This window comes from Leopardus geoffroyi, chromosome X, assembly GCF_018350155.1.
Source record: "Leopardus geoffroyi isolate Oge1 chromosome X, O.geoffroyi_Oge1_pat1.0, whole genome shotgun sequence".
Taxonomy (NCBI): Eukaryota; Metazoa; Chordata; class Mammalia; order Carnivora; family Felidae; genus Leopardus; species Leopardus geoffroyi.
In genome coordinates this window covers 72,097,644-72,120,449 of record NC_059343.1, presented here as the reverse complement: position 1 = coordinate 72,120,449, position 22,806 = coordinate 72,097,644, and the positions used below count along the sequence as shown (strand labels likewise).

Sequence of the window (22,806 nt, the reverse complement as noted above, 5' to 3'; positions counted from 1 at the left end):
ACTGAGCCACCCTTGTATATATAGTATCATGTCATCTGCAAGTAGTCAGGGTTTTACTTGTTTCTTACGCATTTTGATGGCTTTTATTTCTTTTTGTTGTCTGATTGCTATGGCTAGGATTTTAGTTCTATGGTGAATACAAGGGGTGAGAGTGGACATCCTGGTCTTGTTACTGACCTTTGGGAAAAAGCTCTCAGTTTTTCCCCATTAAGGATGATGTTAGCTGTGAGTTTCTCATATTTATGGCCTTTATTATGTTGAGGTATGTTGCCTCTAGACCTACTTTAGGCTTTTTATCATGAATGGATGTTCTGTGTCAGATGCTTCTTCTGTCTCTATTGAAATTATCCTATGGGGGTGCCTGAGTGGCTCAGTCAGTTAAGTGTCAGGCTCTTGGTTTTGGCTCAGGTTATGATCTCACAGTTCCTGGGTTTGAGCCCCGCATGGAGCCCTGTGTCAGTCTCCATGCTTACAGTGTGATGCTTCCTTGAAACTTTGTCTTTCCCTCTGTCTCTGCCCCTTCTCTGCATGTGTGTGTGCTTGCTTTCTCTCAAATAAACTTAAAAAAATGATCATATGGTTTTATCCTTCCTCTTATTGATGTGATACATCACATTGATTGATTTGTGGTTATTGAACCACTCTTGCAACCCAGGAATAAATCTCACTTGATCATGATTAATGATGTTTATTCTATTGTTGGGTTTGGTTTAGTGATACTTTGTTAGATGCAAATCTATGTTTATCAGAGATATTGGCCTATAGTTTGCTTTTTTTGTTGTGTCTTTATCTGGTTTTAGTATCAGGGTAATGTTGGCCTCATAAAATGAATTTCAAAGTTTTCTTTTTCAATTTTTTTGGAATGGTTTGAGAGGAATAGGTGTTAACTTTCCTTCAAATGTTTGGTAGAATGTACCTGTGAAGCCATCTGGTCTGGACTTTTGGTAGGAGGTTTTTAGTATGGACTCATTCTTTGCAGGTTATCAGTCTGTTCAAATTTTGTATTTTATCTTGTTTCAGTTTTGGAATTTGTATGTTTCTAGGAATTCACCCATTTCTTCCAGATTGCTCAGTTTGTTGGCATGTAATTTTTTAATATTCTCTTAGAATTGTTTGTATTTCTGTAGTGTTGGTTGTTATTTCTCCTCTCTCATTTGTGATTTTGTGTATTTGAGTCCTTTCTCTTTTTTTCTTGATAAGTCTGGCTAGAGGTTTATCAATTTTAAGGATATTTTTCAAAGAACCATCCTCTGGTTTCATTTGATCTGTTTTTTGTTGTTGTTTATTTTGTTTTGTTTCTATATTATTTGTTTCTATATTATTTATTTCTGCTCTAATCTTCATTATTTCCCTACCTCTGCTGATTTTAGGTTTTGATTGTTCTTTTTCTCGCTCTTTTAGGTGTAAGGTTAGGTTGTGTATTTAAGATTATTCTAGCTTTTGAGGTAGGCCTTTATTATGGTAAACTTTCCTCTTAGAACCACTTTTGGTGCATCATAAATGTTTTGGACCATTGTGTTTTCATTTTCATTTGTTTCCATGTACTTTTTAAATTCTTTTTTGATTTTCTGGTTGACCCATTTATTATTTAGTAGCATGTTGTTTAATGTCCATTTATTTGTAGTTTTTCCAGATTTTTTTCTTGTGGTTGTCTTTTAGCGTCATAGTCTGAGGTCAGACAAGATGCATGGTATGACTTTGGTCTTGGATTTGTTGAGGTTTGTCTTATGGGCTAGTATGTGATCTGTTTTGGAGAATGTTCCATGTGCAGTTGAAATCAATGTGCATTCTGCTGTTTTAGGATGGAATGTTCTAAATGTATCTGTTAAGTCCATCTGGCCCAGAGGGAAATGGCACCAGCCATTCTCTCTGTAAATGCTGCCTCTTAGGGACTTACTCTGAGATGAACAAATAACCTCCCTACTGTATGTTCCAGGCGCTCCTCAGATGGCTGTTTCCAGACTATATGTCCATGGACTGTTTGCTCTTCCTTCTCTTGAGCAGCCCTAAATTCTTTTTTTTTAAATTTTTTTTTTAACGTTTATTTATTTTTGAGACAGAGACAGAGCATGAACGGGGGAGGGTCAGAGAGAGAGAGAGAGGGAGACACAGAATCCGAAACAGGCTCCAGGCTCTGAGCTGTCAGCACAGAGCCCCACGCGGGGCCTGAACTCACAAACCGCGAGATCATGACCTGAGCCAAAGTCGGATGCCCAACCGACTGAGCAACCCAGGCGCCCCAGCCCTAATTAAATTCTTAATGAAATAAAGTGGTAATTTTCATTAAATAAAACTTTATCCTTCAACTGTTTTAGTAAACTCAATGCAATCACTGTTCAGCTTTTAATAAGGATAAAATAATTATTCTTAATGTTTTCTAAATGATATGTAGCCAGTTTTCTCTTCAATACATAATGAGAGTACATTTGAAATTTGAAGTGTTTTTACTTTATAGAATGTTATATGGCTTGAACAAACAAATTCAGAAGTCCTTTCAAACTTAGTTTATAAGGCTTATAGTTTGTTTTTCTCTACTTTTTAAAAACTAGATTTCATGATAGGATTTTAAATAAGGGAAGAAGATTATTTGTTTCATGATTATAGCGCTCTTGGAATGAGTACACAGTCTCTTACATCATTTAGTTTCATAGCTTACCAAGTAATGCAATTAAGTTCACTTTTCTTCTTGGCATACAATAAAATATGTTCTGAACACAGAAAGTTTATTTTCTTCGTCACAAGTTAAGTATTAAGGTTGAAGGGAGCTTCCCTGGGATATTCTTTGCTGTGAAAAAATCATTCTGGGGAGCACTGGGGTGGCTCAGTCGGTTAAGCGTCTGACTCTTAATTTTGGCTCATGGGTTCTGGGATTGAGTCCCGAGTGGGGCTCTGTGCTGACAGCATGGAGCCTGCTTGGGATTCTCTTTCTCCCCCTCTCTCCCTCCCCCTCCCCCTCCCCTGCTCACTTGCATGCATGCACTCTCTCTCTCAATAAATAAATAAATTTTAGAAAAAGATCATTTTGGTTACTTAAATTGATACAACAGAAATATTAGTATAAAGAAAATCAAGTAAAATTTAATTCTGGTGGAATCTGCTTATTTCATTTCCTGTAAGGTTTTAGTAAGTATTTACATTACTTAGTAAAACTATTAACATTAAGAGAATTTGAGTTGATCTGTTTTTCTCCATGTTAGTAAAAACTGAATACTAAATGTCAGCTTTCCAAGAGATTATTTGATAGGCCCCAGCTTTCATTAGCTGTCAAAAATTTGGTACTAAATTTTATTTTTAAATCTTTTTATTATGGGGGCGCCTGGGTGGCGCAGTCGGTTAAGCGTCCGACTTCAGCCAGGTCACGATCTCCCGGTCCGTGAGTTCGAGGCCCGCGTCGGGCTCTGGGCTGATGGCTCAGAGCCTGGAGCCTGTTTCAGATTCTGTGTCTCCCTCTCTCTCTGCCCCTCCCCCGTTCATGCTCTGTCTCTCTCTGTCCCAAAAATAAATAAACGTTGAAAAAAAAAATCTCTAAAAATCTTTTTATTATCGAAAACTTCAAACATGAAAAAGTAGACTAAAATAACCCCCATGTACCAATCTCCCAGTTCTAACATTTATCAATTTATGGGTGATTTAATGTTCCCTATTCCATTCCATTTTTCCCTTCCATTTTCTCATTACACTATCCAGCCTTAAATTATTTTTAAGTAAATTCAAGATATTATATTCTCTGTAAATTTTTTAATATATATCTAAAATGTAAGGCCTTTCCTTTTTAACCATAACTACAGTACCTTCATGCCCTTGTTTACCTCTTCAGTTTTTCCTAAGACATTTACCATTCTGTTTCTTTGCTGTAATGCTCCGTTCTTGTTTTTTATTTCTTTTTTTAAAAAATTTTTTAATTTATTTTTAATTAACTTATTTTTTTAATTTACATCCAAGTTAGCATGTAGTGCAACAATGATTTCAGGGGTATATTCCTTAATACCCCTTACCCATTTAGCCCATCTCCACTCCACAACCCCTGCAGTAACCCTCTTTATGTTCTCCATAGGAGTCTCTTATGTTTTGTCCCCCTCCCTGTTTTTATATTATTTTTGTTTCCCTTCCCTTAAGTTCATCTGTTTTGTTTCTTAAAGTTGTCATATGAGTGAAGCCCCGCTGGCTGTCAGAGCTCACGCAGTCCAGCCCCTCCACTTTTGTAAGCCAGACTCTAGGGCTCTGCCTTGCAGGGCGGGCTGCCCCTCCACCGCCCAGGCTCCCTCCTGCCAGTGCCTGTAGCGCACTGCCTCTCTGCCCTTCCTACCCTCTTCCGTGGGCCTCTCGTCTACGCTTGGCTCCGGAGAATCCATTCTGGTAGTCTTCTGGCGGTTTTCTGGGTTATTTAGGCAGGTGTGGGTGGAATCTAAGTGATCAGCAGGATGCGGTGAGCCCAGCGTCCTCCTACGCCGCCATCTTCCTCACCAAAACCTCCAGATCTATCATTTTCTTATATTTCTTTCATTGTTTTAGCTTATATTACCATGGTTTGTGGTTTTCATTTATTTTGTGAGCATCTCTTTCTGGCATGCCGTTATTTCATTGTCTCGGATATTATTTCAGTCCTTATTCTGTAATTTTTTTACATTCAAAGAGATTACTCATTGTATTATAGGATTTTACATTGAATAGGTTATTTTTTTACTCCTTAATCTGTGTGTGTGTGTGTGTGTGTGTGTGTGTGTGTGTATTTACAATTAATAGGATTCTCAACTAAGATCCTTTTTGCTTTGCTCATTTTTACATCAAACTTCTTTATGTTCTTTTACTCGGGAGTGTGAACCAGGAAAGCTTTTCTAAAACCACTGTTCTAGATCTCTCTTTTCTTTGTTTCCCAAAGTAATAGAAACAGCCTGAGATCCTGCTGGCTGTGTTACCTTCCCCTAGTTTTGTATGGAGCTTCTCTTTCCTTTCCCCCTATTTTTCCTGTTCTTATGATTTTGGATTAGATTTCCAATAGTTACTTCTCAGTGCAGGGGGTTATCTAGAGGGAGAGTTTGCATAATTGGTTTCCTATGTTTCTAAGGCCCAACTCAACCTCCCACTCCCCCAACTACCCTAGCACTCCCAGGGGTTCTTTTGTACTCATGCATAGGTTGGAGCCTGCAAAATTCCTCCCAATTTCCACTGTTGTACTCAAATGGCCTGCCAAGTTTCCAGTGAGTGCCTAGTTTAGGGGTTCTTTGGCTTTCAGGACTGTCACCGATTTATTTGTGTTACCTTTGTTTTCTCATGGACACTCTCTGATAATATGTGGATCTAATAGCTATTGATGATTTGTAATGACCCACTTGTATTTTGGAGTTCATCATATTTTCTCACCTGTCTTTGCTATAGATGTTCCCGCTTGGTATTTGTTTGGTTTTATATGTTGGTTACACTGTTACACTGTCTGTTTTTAGGGTAGTCTTGGGGGAGATTCAACAACTTTGCTGCTAATAAATACCATCTTCCCAGAATTCTGTTATTCAAAAACATTGCTGCTAATACCATCTTCCCAGAATTCTGTTTTTATTTTTTAAGTTTAAGTCATTTACCTATAAACACAGGCCAAGTTGTTGATCCACCATTAATATTCACCCTTGAACCTATGGGTCATTTATTTCAAGCCCTTCATTTTATCTATCAGGATATCTATAAGCAAGCTGAATTTCAAAGAGGTTAAATGACTTTCCAGATATTTAGTATAATTCTGAAAACATGAATCTAGTTTTCTGGATGTTTAGTTCAGGACTCTGAATATTAAAACAGTATTTTTGTTATTTAATACTCAAAGCTCACACTATATTGAATTTAAAAAAGTTAACTTAAATTTTGTGAGTTAATATTTTAATGGGTATATTTTTGTAAAGTTCTAAAAGTTACATAGATATTAATAACTATTTTTCCCATGAGAAGGAAATCCATAGATATTAAATTAGCACACTTACTAATATATTCAGTATTTTGTGTGAATCAATGTTAATTAAAATAATTGACAATTTAAGAAAACTATTTTTATCTGTACTTCTTGCATTGCTCAGTCTGGTCAGTTCTGTACCTAATGTTATTTATGCTTTTTACAATGGTGCAGAAGGTCTGTACATAGTGCTAAGTAGTAAAGAATGTGGCTCTCTAAAAGCTTCTGTACCCACAAATATTTCTTTGCCAGTAGAACTATTTTTTTTCCTAAAAAACGTTATTCTTTATAAAAAGCAGTCACAGTAAATTTTCTAGTTCTATGTAATTTTCTTTCCATTCTCGTCCTTACTAGTAATAAATAACACATGAAATAACTTTCAAGGTGGAAAACAGGGATCCATTTTGAAATGTTATATAAAATAAAGAGTGATTTATGGCTTTGTATGATTTGGGCTGAAAGCACTTGGGCTTTGCCGGGGCATCAACATTCTGTCAGGGGAATCTATTTATTGTTCGGTATGCTGGGAGTGGTGTAAGTATTTTATATTTATCTTATGTAAGGTTAGCGTCAGGAAAAATCAATTCCAGATACTAATATAGTTTTAAGAATAGCTCATACAGAGCTAACGTTAATATTATAGTTGTAAACAGCAAAGTTCAGCATTAAGGATTTGAATTAAAAGGAGATTTTGAAAAATGAATGGATAATGGTTTCATTCTCATAAAATATTTTAGATAAGATTCTTGAAAATACTAATTTCTTATCTTTTTGGTCTCTATTTTAGCCTAGCTACTTCAGTTGAGAATGATACATCTCTATCTTATCTAGACAGATTTTGCAAAATTGAAGAAATGTGGGACTCTGTATGTTTGTTATATGATCATATAACATTCCCTAAGCTTCTAATATATTTTTTCTAGTTGTCAACTTTATACAAAATCTAAACTGAAAAGGACATGACGTAACAAATCTTAGTTTCTCCCATTACGAACTGTTATGAAATGCTAATTTAATACCTAATATTTACTACCTGTGTTGTTTGATAAAAATGACTTGCAAGGAAAAGTTGTTGGTCTTGAATCAGAATTATATATTTTTCCTACGATACTTTGGCAGAGTTTTTGATAGGGCCTCACAAATGAATTTAATAATCACATTTATTGTGAAATTTTTAAATGATACTACATGATGACCTTCTATTGTGAATGTATAGAAAAGGCCTATAATGTGCATGTGGAAAAACCTATTGGGACTTTTTTTTTTCAATATATGAAATTTATTGTCAAATTGGTTTCCATACAACACCCAGTGCTCATCCCAAAAGGTGCCCTCCTCAATACCCATCACCCACCCTCCCCTCCCTCCCACCCCCCATCTACCCTCAGTTCTCAGTTTTTAAGAGTTTCTTATGCTTTGGGTCTCTCCCTCTCTAACCTCTTTTTTTTTTTTTTTCCTTCCCCTCCCCCATGGGTTTCTGTTAAGTTTCTCAGGATCCACATAAGAGTGAAAACATGTGGTATCTGTCTTTCTCTGTATGGCTTATTTCACTTAGCATCACACTCTCCAGTTCCATCCACGTTGCTACAAAGGGCCATTTTTCGTTCTTTCTCATTGCCATGTAGTACTCTATTGTGTATATAAACCACAATTTCTTTATCCATTCATCAGTTGACGGACATTTAGGCTCTTTCCATAATTTGGCTATTGTTGAGAGTGCTGCTATAAACATTGGGGTACAAGTGCCCCTATGCATCAGTACTCCTGTATCCCTTGGATAAATTCCTAGCAGTGCTATTGCTGGGTCATAGGGTAGGTCTATTTTTAATTTTCTGAGGAACCTCCACACTGTTTTCCAGAGTGGCTGCACCAATTTGCATTCCCACCAACAGTGCAAGAGGGTCCCCTTTTCTCCACATCCTCTCCAGCATCTATAGTCTCCTGATTTGTTCATTTTGGCCACTCTGACTGGTGTGAGGTGATATCTGAGTGTGGTTTTGATTTGTATTTCCCTGGTGAGGAGCGACGTTGAGCATCTTTTCATGTGCCTGTTGGCCATCCGGATGTCTTCTTTAGAGAAGTGTCTATTCATGTTTTCTGCCCATTTCTTCACTGGGTTATTTGTTTTCCGGGTGTGGAGTTTGGTGAGCTCTTTATAGATTTTGGATACTAGCCCTTTGTCTGATATGTCATTTGCAAATATCTTTTCCCATTCCGTTGGTTGCCTTTTAGTTTTGTTGGTTGTTTCCTTTGCTGTGCAGAAGCTTTTTATCTTCATAAGGTCCCAGTAATTCATTTTTGCTTTTAATTCCCTTGCCTTTGGGGATGTGTCGAGTAAGAGATTGCTACGGCTGAGGTCAGAGAGGTCTTTTCCTGCTTTCTCCTCTAGGGTTGTGATGGTTTCCTGTCTCACATTCAGGTCCTTTATCCATTTTGAGTTTATTTTTGTGAATGGTGTGAGAAAGTGGTCTAGTTTCAACCTTCTGCATGTTGCTGTCCAGTTCTCCCAGCACCATTTGTTAAAGAGACTGTCTTTTTTCCATTGGATGTTCTTTCCTGCTTTGTCAAAGATTAGTTGGCCATATGTTTGTGGGTCTAGTTCTGGGGTTTCTATTCTATTCCATTGGTCTATGTGTCTGTTTTTGTGCCAATACCATGCTGTCTTGATGATGACAGCTTTGTAGTAGAGGCTAAAGTCTGGGATTGTGATGCCTCCTGCTTTGGTCTTCTTCTTCAAAATTCCTTTGGCTATTCGGGGCCTTTTGTGGTTCCATATGAATTTTAGGATTGCTTGTTCTAGTTTCGAGAAGCATGCTGGTGCAATTTTGATTGGGATTGCATTGAATGTGTAGATCGCTTTGGGTAGTATTGACATTTTGACAGTATTTATTCTTCCAATCCATGAGCAGGGAATGTCTTTCCATTTCTTTATATCTTCTTCAATTTCCTTCATAAGCTTTCCATAGTTTTCAGCATACAGATCTTTTACATCTTTGGTTAGATTTATTCCTAGGTATTTTATGCTTCTTGGTGCAATTGTGAATGGGATCAGTTTCTTTATTTGTCTTTCTGTTGCTTCATTGTTAGTGTATAAGAATGCAACTGATTTCTGTACATTGATTTTGTATCCTGCAACTTTGCTGAATTCATGTATCAGTTCTAGCAGACTTTTGGTGGAGTCTATCGGATTTTCCATGTATAATATCATGTCATCTGCAAAAAGCGAAAGCTTGACTTCATCTTTGCCAATTTGGATGCCTTTGATTTCCTTTTGTTGTCTGATTGCTGATGCTAGAACTTCCAGCACTATGTTAAACAACAGCGGTGAGAGTTGGCATCCCTGTCGTGTTCCTGATCTCAGGGAGAAAGCTCTCAGTTTTTCCCCATTGAGGAGGATGTTAGCTGTGGACTTTTCATAAATGGCTTTTATGATGTTTAAGTATGTTCCTTCTATCCCGACTTTCTCAAGGTTTTTTATTAAGAAAGGGTGCTGAATTTTGTCAAATGCCTTTTCTGCATTGATTGACAGGATCATATGGTTCTTTTCTTTTATGAATGTGATGTATCACATTGATTGATTTGCGAATGTTGAACCAGCCCTGCATCCCGGGAATGAATCCCACTTGATCATGGTGAATAATTCTTTTTATATGCTGTTGAATTCGATTTGCTAGTATCTTATTGAGAATTTTTGCATCCATATTCATCAGGGATATTGGCCTGTAGTTCTCTTTTTTTTACTGGGTCTCTGTCTGGTTTAGGAATCAAAGTAATACTGGCTTTATAGAATGAGTCTGGAAGTTTTCCTTCCCTTTCTATTTCTTGGAATAGCTTGAGAAGGATAGGTATTATCTCTGCTTTAAGCGTCTGGTAGACCTCCCCTGGGAAGCCATCTGGTATTGGGACTTCTTTTTAAAAAACTTTTAAGTTTTTGGATCTTTATTTTATTATTTAAAAAAGTTAATGTTTATTTTTAGAGAGAGAGAGACAGAGTGCAAGCAGGGGAGGGTCAGAGATAGAGGGAGACACAGAATCTGAAGCAGGCTCTGGGCTGTCAGCACAGCTGACAGCTGTGCCCCTATGTGCTGCTAATACTCAGGAACCATGAGATCGTGACCTGAGCCAAAGTTGGACGCTTAACCAGCTGAGCCACCCAGGTGCCCCAAGTTGTTGGATCTTTAAAGATAACTTTGTAAATAACTGATTTTTCTCCCCCTTCAAATAGCTAATCTTATTGAAGGGGTAGGAAGAGATGGGAACAGAACCAGTATTTACTGAATGTCAGTGACATGCTAGAAGGCACTGTTTAAGATGTTTTATATTACTTTGTACCTATTCCTCCCTAAATTCCTATGAGATATATTATTAGCCCCATACTGTAATTGAAAACATTGTGCTTGTATATTTGTACTCATGTATTTTACAGTGTTTGCCATGTAATGCTTTGTGATTTGACCCTGATTTAGGTTATCTGTTTCTAACTCATGTCTGGCTTTTCCTTATGGGAGAGACTATATAATTTATTATAAGCTTTTATAGGTTTTGTAAAAAGGCCTCACAAAATGTTGTGTGAATTTGAGTAATGATTAAAAAGTAGTTCACTTTTTATGGTGCCAAGTGTTAAAAAAGGCTTTATTTTTAAATTGGCTAAGGTTTTAAATGCTATTAAAATTGAACTTATAAATATGAATTTAAACAAAACAGGCAGTTATTTTACTTATTTTGTTAAAGTATCAATAAGACCAAAAAGTTTAAATGTATTAATTTTTCCTAAACAATAATTAAGAAAACCTGAAACTTAAAAGTCCAAATTTTAAAAATGTTTATTTATTTATTTTGAAGGAGGGTGTGGCAGAGAAAGAGAGAGAGAGAGGGAGAGAGAGAATCCCAGGCAGGCTCCCACTGTTAGCTCAGATCCCGATGCAGGGCTCAATCCCATGAACCTTGAGATCATGACCTGAGCTGAAATCAGAAGTAGGATACTCAACCACCCAGGTGCCCCAAGCTCCAATTTTATACACGTTTATCCTTCATGCTATTACCAGAGGTGTTTTTTTTTTGTTGTTGTTTGTTTTTTTGTTTTTCTGAACTACTGATTTGACCATGCTGTTCTTCTGACTAAAATCCTTTCAAGATTCCCTGCTGCTTACAGGTTTCAAGTTCAGACTCCACAGTTTGGCTCCAACCACTCTTTTTTGAATATCACCTTTTGGTTCTCTCTTTCTTTACCCTTTACCAGGAATACTCCCTCCTACTTTCCTTTTTTCTTTCACTTTTTCCTTCTTTACTCTTCAGTGGGATTCCAGATCCTGAAAGACAGCTAGTGTCCCCTGCTCTTTGGAGCTTTCAGTGACCCTCTTCTACAGAGGAAATGCATCTTTTCATTGTGTTCCTGTAATAGTTTTAATTATATTTATTATTTTAATCCCTTTAAATCCTTATTCTTTTTTTAAGATCCAGAACTCTTTTTTAAGTTTATTTTTTTGGGGGAGGGGCAGAAAGAGAGGGGGAGAGAGAATCCCAAGCAGCCTCTGCACTTTTAGTGCAGAGCCCAATGCAGATCTTGAACTCACAAACCATGACATCATGACTTGAGCCGAAGTCAGACACTTAACTGACATCATGACTTGAGCTGAAGTCGGACGCTTAACTGATTGAGCCACCTGGCCCCCCTAAATTCTTAGTCTTTAGACTGAGCTCTTCTAGGCTCAGAATTGTATTTATCTTACCTTTTTTCCTCATCACTTGTCAAAGTCTGCTTCATCCCTCTATTTTCCCTTTCCCCATTTTGTGTTTCTCCTTTTCTTTCCTTTAACAAACATAGAGAACCTACTACATACTTCCTCTGTTCAAGGAACTCTGTTTATTGAATGGGTGGGAAAAAATATGAAATCTAGGAAGATATTACTAACTGTATTAGTCTGTTATTTTAATCATTTGAAGCATGAAGATAATAGGTCCTTGCCTTTAATGTAGAGCCAGCCTATCAATTTCACAAACTAGTGGGAGATGTCTGGATAGAAGTATTAACGGGAAACATAAATGATAGTTCTTTTGGTTATGTATAATTTGAACTCAGATCATGTTCAATATTGAAATCTGTCCTTGGCTTTCCTTTGTCCACCAGAGGCATGACTTCTGACTGTTGATTGTAGCCACGGATTAACCACATGCTTTTTTTGCCTATGCTACTTTGGGCCAAATAGAGGAGAGTAATTTTGCTTGATCTCAGAGTAGTACTTCGATGAAAATTTATTGCTCCTAAAATACCTTACTGAAGAATAACAAAAGTAGATCGTTTTTATAGAACAAGTACCCTCTGCTAACAATTTAATGATCCTATGAGGTAAATGGTGGCATTCCCATTGATGGATGAAGAAACAAAAGCTCAGAGATGGCAAGTGACTTGTCTGAGGTCACACAGCTAACAAAGCAGCAAAGTTAAGATTCAAGCATAGGTCTGTCTGATTGAGACCATGCCCATTTCTTTATGCTGCTGTCCTTCTCTTGAATCCTCATTCTCAGACTCATGTCCAAGTTGAAGAGAGTGAATTTACCATGGTAATTGGAATTTGAGATATCAAATTACCGAATTACTTGATTTTTGGCGAGTTATTTAATGTTTCTCATCCCATTTTGTCACATGGATAATAATGCCTGCCTCCCAGGACTATAATGAGGAATATGTGAGGTGATGTATGTGAAAAGATATTGTGAACCATAAAGCCCTCTACTAATGCTTGGTGGTATATTATTAATGCTTTCTTTTTACATGCTTTAACATACTGATTTTCCTTCCCGAATATTTCCTGTTGTCCTTTTTAACTAAGATGCTTGGCAGCAACTTTTAAAGCACAATAGTGACTGCATTTCATTAGTAAGAAAAGTTATTTCGTTAGGTGTAAAAAGTTCAGATGGTTTTAAGATAAAAGACAGAAAAATTGCAGTTTTAACTGAAGAACTAAGGGTGCTTAATTATTTAAACTTCTTTTTCTTAGTTCCTTCTATACCACACATTTTTACTATGTTTTCTCTTTGAATTTTTTTTTTAATGTTTTAATGTTAATTTTTTGAGAGACAGAGAGAGACAGAGCATGAGCAGGGGAGGGGCAGAAAGAGAGGGAGTCACAGAATCCGAAGCAGGCTCCAGGCTCTGAGCTGTCAGCACAGAGCCCAACATGGAGCTCAAACCCACTAACTGTGAGATTGTGACCTGGGCCAAAGTTGGACGCTTAACTGATTGAGCCACCCAGGCGCCCCATCTTTTTCTTTGAGTTATTATCCAAAGTTAAGGTTGAAAGTTTATGTTGGGCTTATTTCCAGTAATTTATATTTAATGGCTACCTTCAGTACTTTTGGTCAGAACTTTGTTTTTGAACCAAACACTATATGCCCACAGTAGTCGCCAGTGGAAAACTTTAGTTCTTCTGTGAATGCAGCTGGAGCTTGTGTTTAATGTGGTTTTTAACTAGATTGTGTCAATTTCTTCCATATGCATATTGCTTTTTACATAAAAAGGATAACTGTTCTCTTTTCTTGAAATCCTTGATGCTTAGTGTGTAGTTTAAACCCTTGCCAAAAAAAAAATATATATATATATATATGTGTGCTTCATTGTAGTGAGTCAGTGGTAGTATTTACAGAATTCCATTAAACTTTCAAAACATGCTTTGTCTGACTGATATAAATGATTCTTAATAGCTTCTGAAATGGTAGATCTTACAATAAAAAGTTATGGAACAGTCTTTTTTTTAATTTAAATGCTTTTATTTTTTTTTATTTTTTTAAATCTACATCCAAATTAGTTAGCATATAGTGCAACAATGATTTCAAGAGTAGATTCCTTAGTGCCCCTTACCCATGTAGTCCATCCCCCCTTCCACAACCCCTCCTGTAATCCTCAGTTTGTTCTCCATATTTATGAGTCCCTTCTGTTTTGTCCCCTTCCCTGTTTTTATATTATTTTTATTTCCCTTCCCTTATGTTCATCTGTTTTGTCTCTTAAAGTCCTCATATGAGTGAAGTCATATGATTTTTGTCTTTCTCTGACTAATTTCACTTAGCATAATATCCTCCAGTCCCATCCACGTAGTTGCAAATGGCAAGATTTCATTCTTTTTGATTGCCGAGTAATACTCCATTGTATATATGTACCACATCTTCTTTATCCATTGATCCATCGAAGGACATCTGGGCTCTTTCCATACTTTGGCTATTGTTGATAGTGCTGCTATAAACGGGGGTGCATGTGTCCCTTCGAAACAGCACACCTGTATCCTGTGGGTAAATTCCTAGTAGTGCAATTGCTGGGTTGTAGGGTAGTTCTATTTTTAGTTTTTTGAGGAATATCCATACTGTTTTCCAGAGTGGCTGTACCAGCTTGCATTCCCACCAACAATGCAAAAGAGATCCTCTTTCTCCGCATCCTCACCAACATCTGTTGTTGCCTCAGTTGTTAATGTTAGCCGTTCTGACAGGTGTAAGGTGGTATCTCATGGTGGTTTTGATTTGTATTTCCCTGATGATGAGTGATGTTGAGCATTTTTTCATGTGTCGGTTGGCCATCTGGATGTCTTCTTCGGGGAAATGTCAATTCATGTCTTTTGCCCATGTCTTCACTGGATTATTTGATTTTTGGGTATTGAGCTTGATAAGTTCTTTATAGATTTTGGATACTAACCCTTTATCTGATGTGTCATTTGCAAATATCTTCTCCCATTCCATCGTTTGCCTTTTAATTTTGCTGATTGTTTCCTTGGCTGTGTAGAAGCTTTTTATTTTGATGAGGTCGCAGTAGCTCATTTTTGCTTTTGTTTCCCTTGCCTCCGGAGACGTGTTGAGTAAGAAGTTGCTGCCGGCAAGATCAAAGACGTTTTTGCCTGCTTTCTGCTCGAGGATTTTGATGGCTTCCTGCCTTACATTGAGGTCTTTCATCCATTTTGAGTTTATTTTCGTGTATGGTGTAAGAAAGTGGTCCAGGTTGGTTCTTCTGCATGTTGCTGTCCAGTTTTCCCAGCACCACTTGCTGAAGAGACTGTCTATTCCATTGGATACTCTTTCCTGCTTTGTCAAAGATTAGTTGGTCATACGTTTGTGGGTCCATTTCTGGGTTCTCTATTCTGTTGCATTGATCTGAGTGTCTGTTCTTGTGCCAGTACCATACTGTCTTGATGGTTATAGCTTTGTAGTATAGTTTGAAGTCTGGGATTGTGGTGCCTCCCGCTTTGGTTTTCTTTTTCGAGATCACTTTGGGTATTTGGGGTGTTTTCTGGGGAACAGTCTTGAATGTACAATGTAGGGTATTAACTAGTCTATCCAGCTGAACATCTGAAATTGTTTTGTGATGAAATCATTCTTTGGTAATTTGTGATTTTTTTTTGTTAGTACTTGTAGTAGTAATATATATTTCCTTACATGATAACCAATTTTATATTGTGGCTTACTCTGATTCTAAAACACTAGTGGTGTTTTCAAACTGCTGTATTAACCAGAAAGTGAGATAATGTATCTTGTAAATGGTCTCTTTTCAAAAATAGTATTTTCTGGGGGTGCCTAGGTGGTTCAGTCGGTGGAGAGTCCGACTTTGGCTCAAGTCATGATCTCATGGCTCGTGGGTTTGAGCCCTGCATCGGGCTCTATACTGACAGCTGGGAGCCTGGAGCCTGCTTCCGATTCTGTTTCTCTCTCTCTGTCTGCCCCTCCCCTGCTTACATTCTGTCTCTCTCTCAAAAATAAATATAAACGTTAAAAAATTAAAAAATAGTATTTTCTTATTCATCATTCATTCATTTAGACAACAGTTGACATGCAGTGTTTTATTATTTTCATTTGTACAATGTAGCGATTCAACTTCTCTATACATTATGCCATGCTTACCACAAATGCAACTACCATCTGTCATCATGCATTGCTATTAAAATACCATTGATTATATTCTTTACACTGTACCTTTATTCCTGTGACTTATTTCATAACTGGAAGTCTGTATCTTCTGTTCCCTTTCACACATTTTGCCCGTGCCCCCACTCATCTCCCCTCTGGCAACCATCACTTTGTTCTTTGTATTTATAAGTCTGATTCTGCTTTTGTTTGTCTATTCATTTGTTTTTTAGATTCTGCATATAAATTAGATCATATTGTATTTCTTTCTCTGTCTCATGGATTTAATTTAGTATAATACCCTCTAGGTTCATCTGTGTTGTCGCAAATGGCATGATCTCATCCTTTTTTATGGCTAACATTCCATTACACACACACACACACACACACACACACACATGCACACACACAACGACACAAATTCTTTTTCTTCATCTGTCTGTGAGCACTTGGATTGCTTCCATATCTTGGTTATTGTTATCAATGCAGCAATAAACATAGTGGTGCATATCTTTTGGAAATAGTGTTTTCATTTTCTTTGGGTAAATACTTGATACCGGAATTACTGGATCATATGGTATTTCTAATTTTAATTTTTTGAGGAACCTCCATACTGTTTTGCACTGGCCACACCAGTTTGCATCCCCACCAGCAGTTCACAATGGTTCTTTTATCTCCATATCCTCAACACCTCACTACTTGTCTTTTTGTATTTGGCTATTCTGGCAAGTATATGATGATATCTCATTGTGGTTTTGATTTGCATTTCCCTGATAATCAGTGATGTTGAGCATCTTTTCATGTGTTTTTGGGCCATCTGTATGTATTCTTTGGAAAAATATCTATTCAGGTCCTTTGTCCATTTTAAACTGGATTACTTATTTATATAGGTGTTTAATTGTATAAATTATTTATATATTTTGGATATTAACCCTTTATTGGATATGTCATTTGCAAACATTTCCCATTCAGTAGGTTACTTTAGTTTTGTTGATAGTTTCCTTCGCGGAGCACGAACTTTTTAGTTTCATGTAGTTTTGGTAGTTTTGGTAGTTTCCCTTGATTTAGGAGATGTAGAAAAATGCTGGTATGCCAATGTCAAAGAAATTACTGCGTGTATTTTCTTCTAGGAGTTTTATGGTTTCAGGTCTCAATAAATGGCCTCCTTTTAAACTAGTTAACCTATTACTTAATCTGAAAAATGTATCCCATTCCGCCTCATAGGCACTGTGGCTTTGGAGTTAGATTTGGTTTCAAACTTCAACAATAGAAAAAAATGTTAAAGCATTAGGAAACAAGTTAATATTTGCACCTCAGTATTTACTTTCTAAAATGTGTATGCCAGTGGTGCTTCTTTTTCGGTATGGTTGAGAAAATGAGAGGAGCTAGTGTGGGAACGTAGCTCCTTTAATAACAAAGTGCTATATTAATAATATTTTGACAATTGCTCATTTATGGAAATTTGCATACAAAAAGAATTTCAGTATAGTACTTGATTTAAAAAAAATCTCTTCCACATAATAAAATTCTTAGTATAAGCAGTATACATTTAGCAAATATCCAATGGTATAATAGTATAAACTTTATCATTTTGAATATAAGGATGAGCCTCTTTTGTTAAACTCCTTTTATGCAGTGATGGCATGCATTGAACTATTTGTATAATATATAGCATGTATTATAAGCTATATTATAAGTGAATATATATATGTATGTATTTTTGCATTATAAGTGATATAGGTGTGTGTTTTCATAGGTTTGCCTGAATCCATCACTGCAGCTGCATGTTCAAGAAGTGGCCAGAGGGTTCTGCATGTTGATTCGTAAGTTTATCAATGGTAGCATTAATACTTCCTAAATATCTCTATACAGAATCACAATAAATACACACGTGTGTGTTCATATGTGTCTATATTATGTATAAACTATTTAAGTTAGAAAAATGATTGGAATTGTTTTAGTTTCACCCAAAATACGTGAAATATATAAAATACAAGGTTTACAGTTTACTCTTTGAAGTAGTGATGTTTTCTTTGAGAATTAACCAAATGTAGGGGCGCCTGGGTGGCGCAGTCGGTTAAGCGTCCGACTTCAGCCAGGTCACGATCTCGCGGTCCGGGAGTTCGAGCCCCGCGTCGGGCTCTGGGCTGATGGCTCAGAGCCTGGAGCCTGTTTCCGATTCTGTGTCTCCCTCTCTCTCTGCCTCTCCCCCATTCATGCTCTGTCTCTCTCTGTCCCAAAAATAAATAAACGTTGAGAATTAACCAAATGTAGCATAATTTTTTTCACGAGTGATTTTGTTTTTTAAATGATAAATAATTAATCCAAGAGACTGGGAAATCTCACACTTGCTTTTTTTCATATATAAGCGTGAGGCTGTATACAACCTGTATGTTCTATTTATTTTGGGTTTCATATTTTCTTTGTTTTTGAAGTATATTTCACATACAACATCATCTTAGTTTCCAGTGTATGACATAATGATTGGACCACTTTCATACATTGGAAAATATCACCACAATAAGCCTAGTTACCATCTGTGACCAAAGTTAAAACATTGTATTTTTTTGTGATAGGAATTTTTAAGATTTATTTTCTTAGTGTTTCAAATTTGCAATATGGCATTATTCAGTATAGTCACCATGCTGTACGTTACATCCTCATGACTTACTTTGTAATTGGAAGTTTGTGCCTCTTGGTCCCCTTAACTTATTTTGTATATACCCCCTCCTAACCTGCACCCCTCAGCAACCAATAATCTGTTCTCTGTATCTATAACATTGGTTTTGTTTTGTTTTTCTTTTATAGATTCCATCCACATTTAAGTGAAATCATATGGTGTTTGCCTTTCTCTGACTTACTTCACTTAGCATAATACCCTAAGGTTCTATCGATGTTGTCTCAAATTGCAAGATTTCATTTTTTTTTTATGGCTGAGTAGTATTCCTGTGTGTGTGTGTGTGTGTGTGTGTGTGTGTGTGTGTATGTATGTATGTATAATCCTTTATCCATTCATCTATCAGTTTATACTTACGTTTTTTTTCTCCATATCTTGGCTATTGTAAATAATGCTACAGTGAACATAGGGGTGCATATAAATTTTTGAATTAGTGTTTTCTTTGGATAAATACCCATAAGTAGAATTACTGGATCATATAGTGGTTCTGTTTTTAATATTTTGAGGAAACTCCATACTGTTCCCCCTAGAGGCTGTACCAATTCACATTCCCCCCAACAGTGCATGAGGATTCCCTATTCTCATCTTTGCCAACACTTATTTCTTGATTTAAATTTTTTTTTTTTAATTTTTTTTAACGTTTATTTATTTTTGAGACAGAGAGAGACAGAGCATGAACGGGGGAGGGGCAGAGAGAGAGGGAGACACAGAATCGGAAACAGGCTCCAGGCTCTGAGCCATCAGCCCAGAGCCCGACGCGGGGCTCGAACTCACGGACCGCGAGATCATGACCTGAGCCGAAGTCGGCTGCTTAACCGACTGAGCCACCCAGGCGCCCCTAAAATTTTTTTTTAATTAAAAAATTTTAATTCTGATATAGCTAACAATGTTATTAGTTTCAAGTGTACAGTATAGTGATTCAACAATTCTCTATATCACTCAGTTCTCATTAAGATAATTGTATTCTTCATCCCCTTCACCTATTTCACCCAACACCCCACTCACCTCCCCTCTGGTGTTTATTCTTTATATTTATTTATTTATTTATTTTTTAAATTTTTTTTTTCAACGTTTATTTATTTTTGGGACAGAGACAGAGCATGAATGGGGGAGGGGCAGAGAGAGAGGGAGACACACAATCGGAAACAGGCTCCAGGCTCTGAGCCATCAGCTCAGAGCCTGATGTGGGGCTTGAACTCACGGACCGCAAGATCGTGACCTGGCTGAAGTCGGACGCTTAACCGACTGCGCCACCCAGGCGCCCCTATTCTTTATATTTAATAGTCTGTTTTTTTTATTTGTCTCTCTTTCCTTTGTTCATTTGTTTTGTTTCTTAAATTACACATATAAGTGAAAACATATGGTATTTTTCTTTCTCTGTCTGATTTCATATAGCATTATATTCTCTAGATCCATCCATGTTGCTGCAAATGGCAAGATTTCATTCTTTTTTTGGTGGCTAATATTTCTGCGTGTATGTGTGTGTGTGTGTGTGGGTGGGTGTGTGGGTGTGTATTCTTTATCCATTTGTATATCTATGGTCACTTGGGCTGCTTCCATAGTTTAGCTATTGTAAATAATGCTGCAGTAAACATAAGGGTGCATATATCTTTTTGAATTGGTGTTTTCATATTATTTGGGCAAATATCCACTAGTGGAATTCCTGATTATATGGTAATTCTCTTTTAATTTTTTGTGGAACTTCCATACTATTTTCCACAGTGGTTGCACTGTTTCCATTGAAACCAGCAGTGCACAAGGGTTCCTTTGTCTCTACATCCTTGTCATACTTGTTTCTTGTGTTTTTGATTTTAGTGATTCTGACAGATGGGAGGTGATAAATCATTGTAGTTTTGATTTGCAATTCACTGATGATGAATGATGTTGAGCATCTTTTCATATGTCTGTTGGTCATCTGAATGTCCTCTTTGGAGAGATGTCTGCTCATGTTTTCTGACCATTTTTTAATTGGGTTAATTGTGTTTTTTTGGAGTTGAATTGCATAAGTTCTTTCTATATTTTGGATACTAACCCTTTATCAGATATGTTATTTGCAAATATCTTCTGCCAGTCCATAGATTCCTTTTAGTTTTATTGATTTTTTTCCTTTGCTGTGCATAAGCTTTTTGTTTTGATGTAGTCCTAATAGTTTGTTTTTGCTTTTGTTTCCTTTGCCTGAGGAGACATATCTAGAAAGATGTTGCTACAACTGATGTCAGAGAAATTACTGCCTGAGCTCTTTCATAGGATTTTAATGGTTTCTGGCCTCCCATTTATGTCTTTAATCCATTTTGAATTTATTTTTGCGTATAATGTAAGAAAATGGTCCAGTTTCATTTTTTGCATGTAGCTATCCTGTTTTCCCAACACCATTTGTTGAAGAGACTGTCTTTTTCCCATTCAATATTCTTTCCTGCTTTGTTGAAGATAATTAACCATATAATCATGAGTTTATTTCTGGGCTCTATTTTCTTCCATTGATCTATGTGTCTATTATTGTGCCAGTACCATACCATTTTGATCACTACAGCTTTCAGTGTGTCTTGAAACTGGGATTGTGATACCACCAGTTTTGTTCTTTTTGAAGATTGCTTTCGCTATTCAGAGTCTTTTGTGATTCCATATAAATTTTAGGATTGCTTGGTCTAGTTCTGTGAAAGAAGCTGTTGGTATTTTGATAGGGATTGCATTAAATGTGTAGATTGCTTTGGGTAGTATGGACATTTTAATGATTATTTGTTCTTCTAGTCCATGATCATGGAATATCTTCCCATTTGTTTGTATCATCATCAATTTCTTTCCTCAGTGTTTTATGGTTTTTAGAGTACAGGTCTTTTACCTCCTTGGTTAAGTTTATTCCTAGATATTTTATTATTTAAAAAAATTTTTTTAAATGTTTATTTATTTTTGACAGAGAGAGACACAGAACATGAGCGGGGGAGGGGCAGAGAGAAAGGGAGACACAGAATCCGAAGCAGGCTCCAGGCTCTGAGCTGTCAGCACAGAGCCCGTCCTGGGGCTGGAACTCACAGACCGCAAGATCATGACGTGAGCCGAAGTCGGATGCTCAACCAACTGAGCTACCCAGGCGCCCCAGTATTTTATTATTTTTGGTGAAAGTGTAAATGGGATTGTTTTTTAATTTCTCTTTCTGCTTTTTCATTATTAGTGTACAATATCAATTGGATCTTTGTATCTTGTGATCTTACTGGATTCATTTATTCTAGTAGTTTTTTGGTGGAGTATAGTATTACGTCATTGACAAAGAGTGAAAGTTTTACTTCTTCCTTATCAATTTGGATGCCGTGTATTTTTTTTGTTGTCTAATTGCTGTGGCTAGGACTTCCAGTACTACATTAAATAAATGTGGTGAGAGTGTACATCCTTGTCTTGTTCCTGATCTTAGGGGGAAAGCTCTGTTTTTTCCCCACTGAGGATAATGTCAGCTGTGGGCCTTTTCACATAAGGCCTTTATTATGTTGAGGTATGTTCCTTCTAAACCTACTTTGATGAGGGTTTTCATTGTGAATGTAGGTTGTACTTTGTCAGATGCTTTTTCTGCATCTGTTGAAATGATTGTATGTATGGTTTTTATTGCTGCTCTTGTTGATGTGTTGTATCATGTTGATTGTTTTGTAATTATTTTTTTCTTTTGAGATTTTTATTTTATTCATCTTTTAAAACTTTTATTTTTTATTTTTTTAATGTTTGTTTATTTATTTTTGAGAGACCAAGAGAGAGTGTGAGCAGGGGAGTGGCAGACAGAGAGGGAGACACAGAATCTGAAGCAGGCTCCAGGCTCTGAGCTGATAGCACAGAGCCTCATGTGGGGCTCGAACTCATGAACCACAAGATCATGACCCAAGCCGAAGTCAGATGCTTAACCAACTGAGACATCAGGCGCCCCTCTTTTATTAATCTTTTGTAGCTATCTTGCTCAATACCAAATTAGTCAATTTATGTGTAGCACTATTAAGTTGTCTCAAAGTGTTCAACCTAGTTTTCATAGAATTAACATTCTTTCTGCTCATAATTCACATAACATAATTACATAATTAAGAATTAGGTACAAACAAAACTGATGACTCATAGGACAGAAGTCATTTGGAGACAAAGGAGTTGTCAGAAGTCTGCTAGCCCCCATTGTCTAGCACATCGTGGCAGGCAACGTTATACTGTATAGAAGGAGTAGGAAGTGCCAGTAATCTTCTTCAATGGATCTTCAGTTAAGAAGTCAATTAAGTGATCTTCCACTTGGACCTAAAATGTTAACAATGGTAATTTCTAGTAAAAGTAATTTTATTTTATATAT

At 36.7% G+C, this 22,806-nt stretch overlaps 1 protein-coding gene across 2 annotated transcripts in view; it reads left to right on the top strand.

Moving 5' to 3' along the window:
• Positions 1–22,806, top strand: part of CHM (CHM Rab escort protein) — a 236,020-nt gene that overhangs the window by 16,876 nt on the left and 196,338 nt on the right. For both annotated transcript variants that reach the window (XM_045472794.1, XM_045472793.1), the window contains exon 2: positions 17,574–17,640. In XM_045472794.1, coding sequence (XP_045328750.1) covers positions 17,574–17,640 — 67 coding nt within the window. The remainder of the gene's footprint in view (positions 1–17,573; positions 17,641–22,806) is intronic.